The sequence below is a fragment of the Ammospiza nelsoni genome, chromosome 17, assembly GCF_027579445.1.
Source record: "Ammospiza nelsoni isolate bAmmNel1 chromosome 17, bAmmNel1.pri, whole genome shotgun sequence".
Classification (NCBI taxonomy): Eukaryota; Metazoa; Chordata; class Aves; order Passeriformes; family Passerellidae; genus Ammospiza; species Ammospiza nelsoni.
Window position 1 is genome coordinate 519,744 of NC_080649.1, and position 15,615 is coordinate 535,358.

Sequence of the window (15,615 nt, forward strand, 5' to 3'; positions counted from 1 at the left end):
TAAAAGTGGGCAGTGGCCCCAGTGCCTGGCTCCAGCTCCGTCCCAGCCCGGCTCTCCCCAGCTGGACCCAGAGCAGCCCGAGCCCAGCTGAGCAAAGGGGATTGCAGCTGCAGCAGCAGTGCAGGTGCTCGAGACTCAGCTGCCAGCCCAGGCCCTGTACTCTGCCCCGCTGTCTCCCAGGAAAGCACACCAAGGCTAGACCAGCTGCTTCACAAAAATCTGTAAAACAAATGGTAATAAATTCTACAAGGAAGCACCACTTCCCTTGAATTCCTTATAAACTTCATGGCTTTCAGATGAATAGTAAAATTGCACCAGGAACAACCTACAAAGCTGGTTTTCTTCTCAGGGCAGAGTTTTATCAAGCCTCAACTGTCATATGAAGAGACCCTTCCTGACCCTGCATTTATGACAGCCGTGAGCAGTGGCCGCTGCCTAGAGGCAGTTCCCTCTGTGCTGCATCTACCCCATCACCTCAGATACAGTAGATTAAATTCTCTGAAAAAGCTGCCACAAAGCACGAACTCTACAGCACCTGGCAGAACATTTCCAGCACTCCTCAACCTACCCAGGGTCATCCAGAGGTTTTGGGAAATGTGGCCGCAGGACATCTTTCCTTATTTCTAAAGATGGAAGAATGGAACAAGCTTTTCCTAGACAAAGACATTTATTAAAAGTTAGTCTGAAATAAATTCCCCTAGTCCCCACAGATCTCTTCACTGTCCTTGCAGAAATGAAAACCAATGTGAGGAGATGAGTCCTTGAGCAGGGGCCAGAGGCAGCGAGGGCACAGCTAAGCCTCCAGGCCCCTCCTGGCAGTGATGCCAGAGGCAGCGAGGGCACAGGTGGCACTCCAGGCCCCTCATGGCTGCAATGGCAGCACAGGGAGGGCACAGCTAAGCCTCCAGGCCCCTCATGGCTGCGATGCCAGCGGCCATCCGGCGGGGCAGGCTCTTGGCAGCCTGGCGAAACTCCTCTGGCTTGGCCTTCAGCAGGGTCACAATGTTCTGCAGCGCCCGTGAGGGCTGCAGGCCCAGGGCATCCATCACGTTTATGAGATAATCTGCAAAATTAAGGAAAAATTAGTATTAAACCTGCAACAGACGCTGTGAAATGAAAGCTATCCTTGTTGGTGACAGAGGGAATCCTGTCACGGAGAGCTCCCACCCTCAAGCACCACCCAGGCAGGAGCCCTGCATGGTGACGAGAGCTGTGCCCAGGAGCTCACCAATGTCCGTGGCCAGCTGCTTGGTGGAGTGAGGTGTGAGCTGTGGGATCTGCAGGATGGCCTCGCAGTAGGTCTGCATGGTGGCCCTGGCGATGGAGCCCAGCCAGTAGTCAGCCACGTTGTCCAGCTCGGGCAGCTCCTCCCCTGCACACACAGTCCTGTTACCAGCACTGCTGAGCCGCCCTGGGCTGCTACAGCATGTTATCCTGGCTGGTTAATAACATCTCAACAGCTAATTAACGACTGGTTAATAACATCTGAACAGCTAATTAATAACTGTTCATAACATCGGAACTGCTCCTTCCACAGGACATCCAGGTAGTCAGTTTATCAGCTGGTTCTGAACTAATCTAAGCAGTCATGTACTCCCCCTGTGCTGTACACCACTGGCATGAGCTCCAGACCCAAAACACTCCCTGGGTTACCCTCCAGGTAAGGCACTTCCAAAGGGCTGATGGGTGACCAGCTGGGACAGGGCACTGCCTGGCACTCCTACAGGATCCTCTTCCAGGAGCAGTTTGCAAACATGGCAGTGACAAGGATTCTCAAGAGGTTTTTTCCAGCCCTGAAGGCAGTCTGTGTTCCATTAGCGTTTTGAAAATTATCGAGGCATTACAACATGGAAATGCTTCAAGGTGACATAATAGTAATGCAAAAGCCTGAACTAAAGAGTGTATTTGCGGAAGGTTCCAAGAAGACTGTAAATACCAAGCTCTATGCCTTCTTTACTGTCTGTGGAAATAATAACACCATAAAGAGACTAAATCCAGCACACCAGGTACACTGCCAACCTGCAGGGAAAGGCATTAGGTGGCCACTGCTGTTACCTGCAGCAGGATTAGTGACACAGCAGGCAGGGCCAGTCCCCTGGAGCAGGAACAGGAGCCAAAACCCAACAGAACTCTTCAGACCCCAAACCTCCATTTTAATGAACAAACTCACACAGACCAAGCCAAAGCTTCCAGTTTGAATGAAACAAAAACAAGTTTTACTCATGATTTAGAGGCTCTTCCTGGGTTTTACCAAAGGACTCTTGGAAGAAACAGTGTGAAAGGGTGTCCAATGGTTTTGTCACTGTATCACATCCCACCCGCCTGATGCCAGGATGGGAAAGCTTTCCCCAGACACCCAAGCCTTTGGTCTCACCATACCTTGCTCTGGGGGATATGGCAGCTTTCCAGCATGCAATGCCAGTTCCAAAGCAGAATCCTCTTGAGTGACAAATGGCTCAAGGTGCAGAGGAAGAGACATAATGTATTGCCCAATCTAGAATAAAAACACCAAAAGCTGAGTCACTGAACAAATGCAAGGCAAGTCCTTTACACAGAAAAGGTCAGCTGCAGTAAATACACCTGAAAGCAGAGAGCTGAGCCTGACAGCCACTCACTCACCTACAAATTGGCTCTCGTGCATCATTACACTTGGTACAAGAAACAGTTTTTCACAAGGTCAGAGAAGCAGCCACTGAAACACTCATGGTAAGAAAGACCTGTACAGAGAACTGCTACTCCAAGCAAATCTTTGCTCTCTGGAGTGTTCCCAGCCATTTGTTTTCTAGAGCAGAAAGACAGCTGAGTTCTCTTACATTGCTGATGTATTCCAGAGGGGTCAGGCTGAAGTTTGGCAGGTCATCTGTCAGGGTCTCACCAAGGCCACCAGAACTCCAGCCCTGTAAGGCAGAAAGGGCAGGATGAATCAATGACCTCCCAGAGCACGAAGCCTGTCAGCATTTTAGAAAGGGGTGACCCAACAACATGAACTGTGACTACCCAAGGCATTCTAGGGAGCAGAACACAGGTGGTGGGAAAAACTTCACCACATTATCCCTCAGGCCCAAAACACCCACTCTTTTTCTGCCCAGCTCCCTGTGGGAAACATGCTCACATGGGTCAGAAAAGCAACACCTCAAACAAACAGCGGAGCCTTCAAACACCTGTGCTGCAAAGGCTGTGGGTGAGGGAAGGAAAAATGTTCCACTGCCTGCAGCACTGGGGAGAACCGTTCTGAGCAGGAGACAGCTAAGCAACACTGACCCAAGGGATCCCCGCAAACACTGACCCAAGGGATCCCCACAAACACTGACCCAAGGGATCCCCACAAACACTGACCCAAGGGATCCCCACAAACACTGACCCAAGGGATCCCCACAAACACTGACCCAAGGGATCCCCACAAACACTGACCCAAGGGATCCCCGCCAATGCTGACCCAAGGGATCCCCACAAACACTGACCCAAGGGATCCCCACAAACACTGACCCAAGGGATCCCCACCAATGCTGATCCAAGGGATCCCTGACCCAAGGGATTCCCCCCAGCCCCACTGACCCAAGGGACCCCCATGCAATCCCCCCTGCTGGCCCAGCCCGTGCCCACCTCCATGCTGGGCAGCAGCAGCAGCTGCTGTTTGATGCGCAGGAACACCGAGTCGAAGGCCAGCTGGTGCGACAGCTGGTTCAGGCGCGCCAGCGCCGCCCGCGACGGCGACAGCAGCGCCAGGTTACTGGTGCCCTTCTCCTGCCACACACAGAGAAACTGTCACACACAGCAGCCTGCCGTGCCACACAGGGGCTGTGCTGACACACAGGGCTTTTAGCAGGCCATGCCTGCGCAGCAGAGCTTTCTCTGTGATGGCACAGCCCCTTTCTTTTGGAATGACCCTATTCCAAGCAGTTATTCAGGACGGAAACCGCCACTGCTCCCTGAACTGCAGGACAAGCAATCAGCACCACATTCCAGCCTCCCCAGGCTCTGGCACATGCTGGACACTGAGAAACTTGCAGAGAAGGTGGCAAAACTGCCTTTTACTCAAAGGACACAACTGATACCCTGCATGGAATTAAGTTCTACCTGAAGAGGACCCGTAGAACTGGACAGTTCAGTCAAGCTTTGAAGTCAGACACATGACACTGAAGGTGGAACCACAAAAATTGCAGGGAAACCAAGTGCAGAAGAAATCAAAACATTTTGAGGAAATAAAACTCATAACCTTGAATTCACTACTGCATGTGACCAATGGTGGCAAACATAACTTAGATCCATGAGAAGATAACTAAAGCCATTCTACCCTGCTCACAGATCCATGCATGAATGATACTGCAGAATTCTGTTTCAGACTGGACAGGGCAGCAGAGCCTAAGTGGCAGAGAAAGCCTCAGAATGTGGTGTGTGGGCTCCAGAATTTGAGATGGCTCCAACACAACCTTCCCAATGCTCAGTGTGACAAAATCTCCCTCACCTGAGCTGATAAGGGCTTGTTCACAAAACAGAGCCAGGATCTGGGGAGATGGAATGAGTCCAGACTCCCTGGGTTTGGACATTTCATCTCTCTGTGTATCAGTGTCTCTGCAGAACACAGCCCAAGGAAAGGCTGCAGCCCAGCATGAAAAGTCACTAGAATGGAGGGGGAATCCAGGTGTCATCTACCCACTATGGGCCCAAGAGCACACTGTAATAGAGGCAATCTCCAGGCACCAGGGCTACCTTCAGAGTGTAAAGTGTTTCCAGAAGGCTGGCATACTCAGATGGATTATCCTTCGAGAGATAATTGTATTCCTGCCAGGGATTTTTTATGGAGCTCTTCCTTTCTGCAGAACTGGTGTCCTGCAAGCCAGAGAAACTGCAAGGGCTGTAGGAGTCTGAGAGATACTTCCCAGCAGTTGACAAAATCCTGAAAACAAGTACACAAAAGTCACCAGCAGAATCCTCTGGACTCAGCAGTCCCGTCCTCATGCTGGCCCAGGGACCAGCACCACCCTCGAGTGACCTCAAGGGAGAGCATTCACTGACAGAGCCCTGCAGCCAGCCCTCTCATCCTCTGTGCAGCTCACCAGCTGAGAAGTGCTGGGAGAACAGGGGGGTTTGTGCTCTGGGAGGGCAGAGGGGCCCCACTGAGCACTGCAGGCTGGGCTCTTCTCCAGTCACACCGAGCACTTGAAGGAACCACAGCCAGGGCACTGCACTGCTTACAACAGGGAGTAGCAAGATCCACGTGCTGCCTGTGCCTACCCTGCTCGGGTTACAGGGAACCCAGCAGGTAAGGCACACCCACACATCTCAGCACGTGATTCACGCCCCATGTCACAAGGATCCTGCCAATTTGATCTGGTGGAAAATTCCTCCCTGACCCCATCTGGCAGCCCACTGGAAAAGGATTCTTGGGACTGCCTCAGGAGCACGGCTGGGCACAACAGTCTATGCCCCATCTCTGACATGTCAAAGCATGGGGAAGGGGAATCAGTGGTGCCTTTCCCTCCATGGTCTATGCAACCAAAACACCTTGGAGTTTGTTTTCTTTCAACTTGGTTCCTACATTGGCAGCTCTGAATTAAGGTCACCAGTGCCCACCTGTTGGCCAGCTGCTGCTCAAAGTCTCCACACTGATGAAGGAGTTCACCACAAATGGAAATTATCCTGGGAAAGAACAAGACAAAAACACACTGTGAGATCTGAGGCCAGATCTGCCAGACCCCCCTCAGAGAACCCATCTCAGACCCATGTCAAGTAATTATGAAAAGCCATAACCAAACCACAGCCCACACATCAGTCAAGAGTCAATTGGTGGCTAACTCTGCATCCATTTGATAACACTGATTTTTTTTTGCCCAATGGCCTCATCCATATGCTACTTCTTGTCATTGTGGGAAGGCCAGCTCAGTGTCACTGGGAAAAATCCTAAGAGCTGCTAACATTACAAGTGACATGAGATCAGCCTTGCTCCAGGCAGGGTGGGGAGCCCCACAGCCCTGCCCGTGCCAGGAGCAACCTGAAACCCAGGAGTGACACTGGTGCCCGCAGCAGCACAGCGAGCTCAGCCCCGTGTTCTGCACTGAGAACTTGTGTAAACTGACCCCGAGTGGTTCCCTTTCAGCTTTGATACAAAAATCAGCTCAGAGCCAGACAAACAAACCCAAAGCCTGTACCGGACAGAGTTTTGGAAGGCAGTCCAGTCCTCCTGGAACGGGGCATCTGCCAGGACATCATCCAGTTTACATTTCTTTCGTATGGACTGCAGTGTGTTTGTGAAGTCAGATGTGTACCTGCAGAGAGAAAAGGAGCAGAGAGAAGCACCAGCATAAGAGAACAGGCTGGAGAGCAGCACGAAGGCATGTCCTGTGATCTGTCCAGTCAGTCCTCTGCAAGGCCCAGAAAGAACCAGAAACACTAAAAGGACTGCAGAAGAGACACTCTGGCTCCACTCCAAACAGGTGGATGTGAAGGACTGATCAGCCACAGCCCACTCCAGCCCAGACCAGAAGACAAGGAGCACAAAAGATGCAGTGTGGCTGCCTCAGTCTGTTGCCTGTGGATTACCAGGAGCTCTCCCTGCCCATGAGAAGGAAGGACTAAGATATTTTAGTTACCACTACATTGGCCATCTCCTAGGAAAGACCAGGAAAACTTAATACAGCTCCTGCTATTCCAACATCACTTGGCTCTTACTCCAGGAACATGGTGACAACAATCTCATGAATTTGTTTTCTCAGCTACTCCCCAGATGAGAACACGGATAAAGAGAAGAACATTTTGTTTTCCACCCACCCCCATTTTCTTTTTAATAATGCCCATAAGCTGGAGGCAGGTACATTGCTCTCTAATTGCCTATAAAGAAGGTGAGATCAGAGACTTGTGCTTTCCTCTTTCCCCTTCCCAAAGGGCAGCAATACCTGATTCATACGTTGTGAGCAGCTCTTTCAGCACCGTGAAGGAATAAGGAGTAAATCAGTATCGGAATAGGAAAGTGATACTTTAAGACAAGAACTAAGAGTGAATCTCACTCTGGGGTATCTCAGACATACAGGCAGATCCTGAATGTGAGGTCACTTGTCCCAGTAACTGTGTATTCACACAATCAGTAGGGTAGGAGAAGACCTCCAAGATGATCAAGTTCAACCTCCAGACTTATTTCCCCACTGAGATCTACTTTCATCAGCCTAATTTGCCTTATTTTGTTTTGGGAAACGTTTTCTCCTTCAAAAGTATTTATTAAAAATGAAAACGCTCCCCAACCAGAATCGGAAACAGCTGGCAAGCCTTTGATTTAGCCATAAAAATCTTCCATTTTTCCTCTAGAAAACAGCCCGTGCTGGAATGAAGCAGCAAGGGGGATATTGATGACTCATGGCACAGTCAGAGACACTTTCTGCTCTCAGGCATTTTCCATAAACTAGCAAGGCCTTGGATGAATGGAGCAGTAGCTAAAGGCAGCTTACTTGGAGAAGAGGGCCTTGAGGGCCTTGAGCAGCCCACACACGCCCAGGCCGTCCGTGAGCTTGACGCAGCTGTCGATGGCCCCGGCCGCCAGCGCGAACAGCTTGCTGACCGAGTGGTTCAGCTCCTGCACACAATCAATCACCTCCCAGTGCTCCTAGACAACAACAGGAACAACAACGCTGAGCCTGCCTCTCCTTCCAGGCAAGAGAAACACACCTTGTGTAACACAGTGCTCTCTGGTACCCTCCCTTCCTGTGAAACTCCAGAGGCAGAGCCACGCTGCTGCTCCCACCCTCCTGCCCATGGACTGCAACAACAGCCAGGCTGCCAAACCCTGAGCTCCCCAGGGAAAAACAGCTCTGCCAACAGCAGAATCTTCTGCACATGAAAGGAAATATAGCCAAAAGGGAGAGGGGCAAAGAGAGCAGTCACTGTGACAAAGACCCCAGTGTTTAGGGGAAGCTTCAGCCTCTCCCAGCACAGCTGAGCAAAGACTGGTACATTACCAAGGGCACTGCGCTGATCTGGATGAGGAGATTCTCTTCTTCCAGGTCTCCATACTCGAGCTGATAAGGCTTGTAGGGAGCATACACCACTTCCACGAGCTCCATCACTTTCACCAGGTTCTGCTCCTCTACAAAGAATCACATGTTTAGTCTACAAAGAGATGAATATGTTACTAAAAGCCTCATTTCAAGCTGCTAAAGCATGCTGCCTGCACAGGTTTGGAATGCTGCCCAACAGCTTCAATCTCAACTACACAGATTGGGTTTTTTATTTTTTAGAAACAAGATTATTATCTCTACCTGCTTCCTAAAATCAAGATGTTCTACCTCAACAAGTGTCTCCAGAAAATTAGCACTCACTGACCCAAAACAGCCTGGGTGACAAAAATCTATCAAACATTCCAACCTACAGCAGAAGAATTGAAACCATCTGAGAAGTGAAACACATTACTCCCACGGCGTCAAACAGGGGCAATCCTCATTTATCAGAAAGCCTAGTTCACACTTGAAATAATTGACACTAATTCAATTCATTCAGCACTACTGTGCCAGTGTTCATCACCCAGAGCTGAACGAGAAGCACAGACTCAGCCTCTCAGTGCCGTGCCTGAGCAGGGAGCTGCCAGCCCAAACACAAAGCAGGGCTGAATGATTATTGCCCAAATCAGAACTGGACACCAGCTGTTCTCACACAGCTCTGCCAAACTCCAACCTGCAGCAGACCTAATTTGCTTTGAATCCTGGCTATCAGAAAAGGCTGTCACACCCTGAGGACAGGAAAGCAATGGAGCAGGCTGCCCAAAGCCAGCACTGCCTCTGCGCTGGGACACTTTGGAGACCAGACTCAACAGCACCCCAAGCACAGCCTGACCTCACAGCAGGTCCTGCCTGGAGCAGGAGACTGGACCAGATCATCTCCCAAGGTCCCTTCCAAACTGAATTATCCTGTGAATCACAGCTGAGCCCTCCCCTCACACACACACGCAGGAACTGGTTTGAGTCTCCTCAGCTGAGTCACCTGGCCTTTCCATTCTTGAGATATTTATTTTCTCAAATGTCTTACCCCACACTAAAAGAGATAGAAATAGAGGCCTTGGGTGTTTTTTTAAACACACTCAGACAACAGTTCAACAGTAGTCTTCCTATTCCATCATCTTCTACAATCTGGCATTATTTTTCCAAGTCCTTTTTACTAATTTCTACAATGAACCACAAATTAAATAAGAAAATGACTGATGTGTATGCAACCAGCCTGACAACAGACACAGTCACACTCCCTGACATTGCCCAGCAATCATAATTTACAGGATCAAGAAAGAATCTGGGTTTAAACAGCTCAAGACAATGTTATGAGGAACCAAACACAGGAAGCACAGCATCAGAAATGCTCCATTAGCCTTAATTTTGGATTTTCCCACAGCCAGCCTTTGAAGCAGCCCCACCAAATTCATAAGGGTCTATAAATAGCCAACAGCTCCAGTCAGGTGTAAGCTTGTGCAAACAGCACCTCACTGCAGTGTGGTTTGCAGGCATCACTCAGCAATCATGACCAAAAAGACAAATGTCCCAGGGAGGGGAAACCACAGGGCAGATTTGGAAACACACACTGAAGATGCTGCTGGGAAAAAACACTGGGCATTGTCACCTGATTAAACCCTAAGCCAGCAGCAACAGAAAAACTACAAAAACAAATACAAGCATCCAATGGATGCAGCCTTCAAGCAGGCTTTCTCTTGTTTAGTGAGATGTGATAACTCCAGGAAACTCCTCAACTTTTCTGCTTTGTCATCTCTCACAATGGGTCTCGCTGCCTCCCTGGAGACATTTCCTTGTCTGGGAGACAGAACAGTAAATCGTGTAAAAGGAGAAGTGCTAAATGCTATTTACCCTGCAGAGCCAGCTCAGGACAGGGCAGCCTCAGGAAACTCAGTGTTGTGTCAACAGCTCAGGTGTAAGATACACACACACAGCCACAAAGGCGCAAGTGCCGTGGAACTGGGCACCGCTCAGAAGAGATAATCCCCCCCTCCACCTGAAACTAAACAAAATCCCACAATGGGACTTCACAAAGGGACAGCACAGAATGGCAGAACGCAGAGGCAGAGCCTTACTGAGGTTTGGCAGCATGGCGACCTCCAGCCCCTTGGCAAAGTGGACGGTGGCATCGTGGAGCTCCAGCAGCTGGGCCAGCTTGGTGTCCTGGCCCGTCCTCTCCATGGCAGTGCTGAGACACACGGGGATGGAAGGCACCAGGGCTCCCAGGGTCTGAATCAACAGCACCGTCACCACTTCATGCGGGTTCTTGAAAACCTGTGGCAGCAGAACAGCTACTGGCAAAGCACATCACCTGAGAGGACACACAGCAGAGAGAGCAGCTTCCACACCTGGAACACCCCACAGGGGGTGAGGAACCCAGAGGTGTCAGCTCAGGCTGCAAGAGCCACGCTGACCTACACACAGACAGCCTGACTGCAAGTCCAGGGCAGTACATGGAGTACAGCCACCAAGAAACTAGAAAACAAGCACAGGTCAAAAACTGAATTCAGAACACAGGCACTAGAGTGGTTCTAAAAACACCTGGCAAAAGAGGGCATTTGAAACAGAGCGCTCAAGTTTACACAGGTGTGTTGGGAAACAACATGAATCAGTAAAATATGAAGAAATAGGACTCTATCAGCCAAATTACTGGTCAGATAGGCAGAAGTCAGTAGTGGAAAGGCTAGAAAGTCTGTAATCAGCTGAGAATCAGCCACTCCACTAGCATAAAACTTTTTACAGCCTCCACTGTGACTTTTTCATCAGCTATTCTGCTCATTTGCTTTGAAAGCTGGGTTTACCATCAGAAAGGTCCCAGAGTTTTTCAGAAAGCAGAAGCAACACAGGAGATTGAGTGACAGGAGCCATGCCCCACGTGCCATTTCTCACAATACCCAGTTCAAAGAATATCTGCTAAAATGTAACCTGACATCTGACCTGTAAGTCACATCGAATCATTAGGCAGAAAAAATACATTTCAAGGAAACACTGAGCTCCTCTGCAGCGCAGGCCTTGCACTGACACTGGCTTTGTCACACGAAGATAAGAATCTCTTACCCTTCATGGATGAAAAACTCTTCATCAATATGAACTTACTTCTCCGTTTCACCAAAGGACAAAAACTTTTTTTGATCCTACATTATTCTTGGCAGGGAAAACAAGCACACAGACTCCAAGGGGTGACAGCAGAAGCCCCCAGATATCTTACACAGAGCAACATGCATCAGTCCAGCGTGACCTTGAGGGCTTCCTCCAGGCCAAGTGATAAAGCAATTCAGGCATTTCAAATGTCTTGCAACAGAACACATTTACAACACCATCAAATTAGTTTTAACTTAAGATACAGATGAAAGTGATAGAGCAGCTTTAATGTCAATAACACGGCAACCTTGCTGCTGGTGGAACAGCAGAGCTCCAATCCTGCCTGCAAGGGCTGGACCAGGAGCAGTCAGAGGGCTGCAAACCCCAGCCCGCAGCAGGTGTGCCCAGAGTGTAACTGAGGGTGAGCAGCCAGGAGCTCCCCAAGGCTGCGTGAGGATGCAGAGGGTGCCCTGCCCTGTCCCCTCCCAGCAGCAGAGCCTGGCACTGCACCTGTGCTGCCCACTGGAGCTGGCTGTGCCAGGTGCCCAGCAGGGTGTCGTACAGCTCGGTCAGCTGGCGATCCAAGCTCAGGTCACTCTGGCAAAGCTCCTGCCACACGGCCACCAGCTGCACCTGATGGGGAACAGAACATCTGATAGGAAAACTGACAGGCCACAGGTCCTGCTTTTGCCATGCCAAACCCAGCACTCCCCATGCACAGCACTTCTGCCAAAACATGAGGCTCCCCCTCGCGCCCCTCTCCCTTTTCAGCATAACATATAATTCAGCACCACAGAAGGAAAAGACTTTCAGCTTCTTAGTGATTCAAAGATTTAATTAACATTGGTATTTTACTCATAAAATGAGATTGCAACTGATACTCCCACATAATAGTTGAAATAGTTGGCAAGCCCCAGTCTTGAACTTAATCCTCAAAAGTCAGAGTCATGTGAGAAATCTGAAGCTCAGGTTATGGCTACAGAACTGTCTGGAATTCCAACTTTTAATCTTACCTGAAAAGAGTTTACAGAAGTCAGCAGCTGGCAAGTTGCAGTAATAAAGTTACTGCTGACATGGCCACATCCAGAGCAAAGCTAAGTAAAACCATGAGGCACAGAGAAATCAAGCAGAACACACACAGCCTGTGTCTGCTGCACGAAGGGACAGGGCCCGAGTGGAGAATTACCCCTGCAACACGGGGAGTAAGCAAGGCTGCTCAGAGCCAGCAAGAGAAGGCACAGAAGGAAACAGAGAGAGAACAGGTGCCATCCCCCAGCACAGCACAGCTGAGATCCGTGGGGCAGCAGCTCCCTCTGCAGTCAGAGCCCAGCAAGAATTCACCGCTATTCCTCCTCGTTAAAGCGTTACCAAAACACTTACCTTGTGACACTTGTAATAGTAAGCCAGGAGCTGGGGCATCCGATCGATTTCAGTGAAGACTTTAACAAACATTTTTGCCTGATCTAAACAAAACAAAATAACAGGCATCAGGATCAGCCTCAAAGCTGAGGGTGAGACATCAGTCTGAGCAAGAACTCCTCTTCTAGGGAGCAGGCACAATGGTCTACACAGAAACAGACAACTTCATCTTCGTTTGCTTATCTTCTCAAACAGGAGCAGAACTGCCTGAAACCCACCCTCACACAAGATCAGACAGCAGACACAATGAATGAATTTACCTTCCTAACCAGCACATAGTGCTAACACATCCAGTATTAAAGCCAGAGCATTTCCTAGAAGGAAATAATTAGCTTATAGAAACAAGCCAGCACTTACAAACCTAAAGCATACCTGACAAAGGCCTCATCTTTGCTTTCACCTGTCCTCAAAATGACACCTGTGCCTCAGACTGACTCATGGCACAGCTGCTCCTGCACACAGCTTAGAAACACAGGTTCCTTAAAACTCTGGTTTGTACCCCACAGCCCCAGACCCCTGCAGGAGCTCGAGGTGCACAGAGATGAGTGTCAACAACCAGAACAACTACTGTTCAGAAGCACTGACAGCAGCACAGGGAAAGAACAGCACAAAGAACTGCCCAAAAAGACCAAATTTCTAAGGACAATTTGCAAAGCTGCTTTTACAAAGTAGTAGGAAGTCAGAACACTTCCGAACAAACTTGCTCCCTGATTACACGAATAACAGCATGCTAACAGAAAGCCAAGGCCCTTCTGCTTATTTGAGCAGTACATCCACGTGGCCCATAAAATCATCTTGTTTCCTGCAGTGCCACTGGTACATCAAACCACAGGAAAATCAAAGCACACTGGCCTGCAGGCAGCTGCAGAGCCCAAAACATTCCAGGGCATCTGCTCCACCAGGAGAAGCTCAGGAGCCAGTGCCAGGAGGATTCAGGACACCAACTCTCCACCCAAACTGTCTTAAAGAGGTTTTAAAGACCATAAACTCAGTGCTGACAGTAAATGCCACCAGGAGCAACCGACCTACAGACTGGGAGTTGAAAGCAGCAACAATCTGGGGGCTGGCCATGGCCTCCAGGCGGTTCTTCAGCGCCTCCAGGTGCACGCACTTCTCTGAGTAATCCGGCGTGTCCACCAGCATGGCCAGGCTGCTCTGCATGCTCGTCAGCTTGGCTGAGATCAGGGACACGTCCTGCCAGCAGGAAAGGCAGCCCGTTAGCCAGGGCAACCTCAGACAGCATCAGCACCAGGGACGTGTTTCACAGCCGCCTCAAAAACCGGCTTTTAAACGCAGCTCCCTGAAAAGCTGCAGGCACAAATACCAAATAATTCAGTGTTTACCTGTGTTTTGAGAGTCTCCTCAATATCTGCACTTAGTGTGCTCCATTTGTCTGCTTCCTGAAGCGACTCGGCAGCCAGCTGCATCCTGGACTTCACCCGGTCAATCTCTACCAGGACCTGAGGAAAAAACAACCCCGTGTTATTTTGTTTTGTTACACCCTGAAACAAAAAATTGCTCTCACGGGTGCTTGGGAGTAATCTTCTGCTTAAATTTTAAAAACAAAAAGGTGGGAAAAGATTATATTACTACAAGAAGATGGAATGGTTTGAAGGAGCTAGAGAGACGTAAAATCATCTTTCAAAGTCAAATAACAGGTTAGTTTGAATTCTGGTCTTGTTCTTTTAGTATCCACTTGGCCTGAAAATGCTCTGCACCCCAGGCAGAAACCAGAGCCCCCAGCCAGGAACCAGCAGCTCTGAACAAACACCTCAGCAGCTGTTCCTCAGGACATGGAGCCTGCACAGCTGTGTCACACTCACCTTTCCACTACTGATGTTAAAAGAAGTGCTTTTGCCTATCTTAAGTTCACAAGGTTATTTCACATGAACAGCTCTGTAACTTTTAGAATTTCACAAGCTGCAGATAAACGCTAAGAACTGACCTGCATGGACTGAGCTGTGTCTTCTTCAAACTTCTTTATATCCTCTTTAACGAGGATCATCTGCTCCTTCAGGAACGTTGCCTCCTGTTTCAAGACTTCCACTTCCCGGAGGACTCTGGGCATGTTCTGGAGAGCCTGGTGGCTTGTTTCTGCAGGAACACAGGGCAGCCAGTGAGGAGGGTGGCAGCCCTTGCAGGAACAGGTAAGCTTTCAATAACCTTATCTAATCTTTAGCACTTGAAAAAACCCAATGCTAAAAAACAGAGCAAAGCACCAAACAACAACTCTTCAGCTGAATCTTTAAATATGTACTTTATCATGGGATCGTTTAGGTTTAAAAAAGCCCTCTGAGACCACCAAGTCCGACTGTTCCCCATAGTCCACTCCCGTTCTCCTTGCACTGCCAAGGCCACCGCTAACTCATGTCCCCAAGCGCCACATGCACACGGCTTTTTAACCTTCCAGGGACTCCAACACTGCCCTGGGCAGCCCTTTTGGAGAAGACATTTACGCTGTTATCCCATCTGTTATCCCACCTAACGCAGCGCTGGCAGCAGCTGCCGCTTCCCAGCATTTAACGCAGATGTGTTGGAGCGCAGCTGCGAGAGCCGAGACGGGCGCTTGGATCCCCGGTCCGGCCAGGCCGGGCTCGCCCCCGCGGGCTGGGGCGGCCGGCACAGCTCTGCCCGTGTGCCCCGGGCGGATGCCGCGGTGGGGACGCGCAGGAGCCGAACGGGGCCCGCCGAGCCGTGCCCGCACCTTCCACGGCGTTGTTGACCTCCTGGATGAAGAGCTGCAGCTTCATCACCAGCGTGGCGGCGTGCGCGTCCACCTTGCCCGGGGCCTCCTGCTGCACGGCGCGGAACGCCGCGTTCACCCAGCCCTTCACCTCGAACTCGTCCGACAGGAACCGCGAGAAGTCCATGGCGGGGCACCGGGGCACAGCGGGGATAGCCGGGGGGACAGCGGGGGGACAGCCCCGGCGGCTGCGGCCCGGCCCCGCCGCGCACCCGGAAATGCGGGGCGGTCCCGGGGCTGGGAACGGGGCGGTCCCGGGGCGGGCCGGGGCTGGGAACGGGGCGGGCCGGGGCGGTCCCGGGGCTGGGAACGGGGCGGGCCGGGGCGGTCCCGGGGCCCTGAACGGGGCGGTACCGGGGCGGTCCCGGGGCCCTGAACGGGGCGGTACCG

General features: G+C 50.6%; 1 protein-coding gene across 3 annotated transcripts; it reads right to left on the reverse strand.

The window, feature by feature from the left end:
* Positions 1–648: 648 nt before the first annotated feature.
* COG7 (component of oligomeric golgi complex 7) lies at positions 649–15,442 on the reverse strand. Of its 3 annotated transcripts, XM_059484225.1 has the most exons (17): positions 15,187–15,442; positions 14,428–14,576; positions 13,826–13,942; positions 13,508–13,676; positions 12,444–12,526; positions 11,574–11,696; positions 10,058–10,256; positions 7,947–8,074; positions 7,440–7,594; positions 6,150–6,266; positions 5,575–5,640; positions 4,711–4,897; positions 3,604–3,744; positions 2,814–2,897; positions 2,380–2,494; positions 1,229–1,372; positions 649–1,063 (listed from the first exon to the last, which is right to left on the reverse strand). In XM_059484225.1, exons 1-17 carry the CDS (start codon positions 15,350–15,352, stop codon positions 897–899), a joined length of 2,310 nt encoding a protein of 769 aa, XP_059340208.1. In that variant the 5' UTR covers positions 15,353–15,442; the 3' UTR covers positions 649–896. The 3 variants fall into 3 exon arrangements, with proteins under 3 accessions (XP_059340208.1, XP_059340209.1, XP_059340210.1); XM_059484226.1 differs by lacking the exon at positions 3,604–3,744; XM_059484227.1 differs by lacking the exon at positions 1,229–1,372.
* Positions 15,443–15,615: the final 173 nt, after the last annotated feature.

Bases quoted from the DNA above. Each gene is read 5' to 3' on its own strand.
- COG7 (XM_059484225.1), bottom strand. From the start codon at position 15,352: ATGGACTTCTCGCGGTTCCTGTCGGACGAGTTCGAGGTGAAGGGCTGG. The intron at 12,527-13,507 runs GTCGGTTGCTCC...TGTTTTGTTTAG, and splicing joins TTTCAACTCCCAGTCTGTAG to ATCAGGCAAAAATGTTTGTT. The intron at 5,641-6,149 runs GTACAGGCTTTG...GTTCTTTCCCAG, and splicing joins GCCTTCCAAAACTCTGTCCG to GATAATTTCCATTTGTGGTG.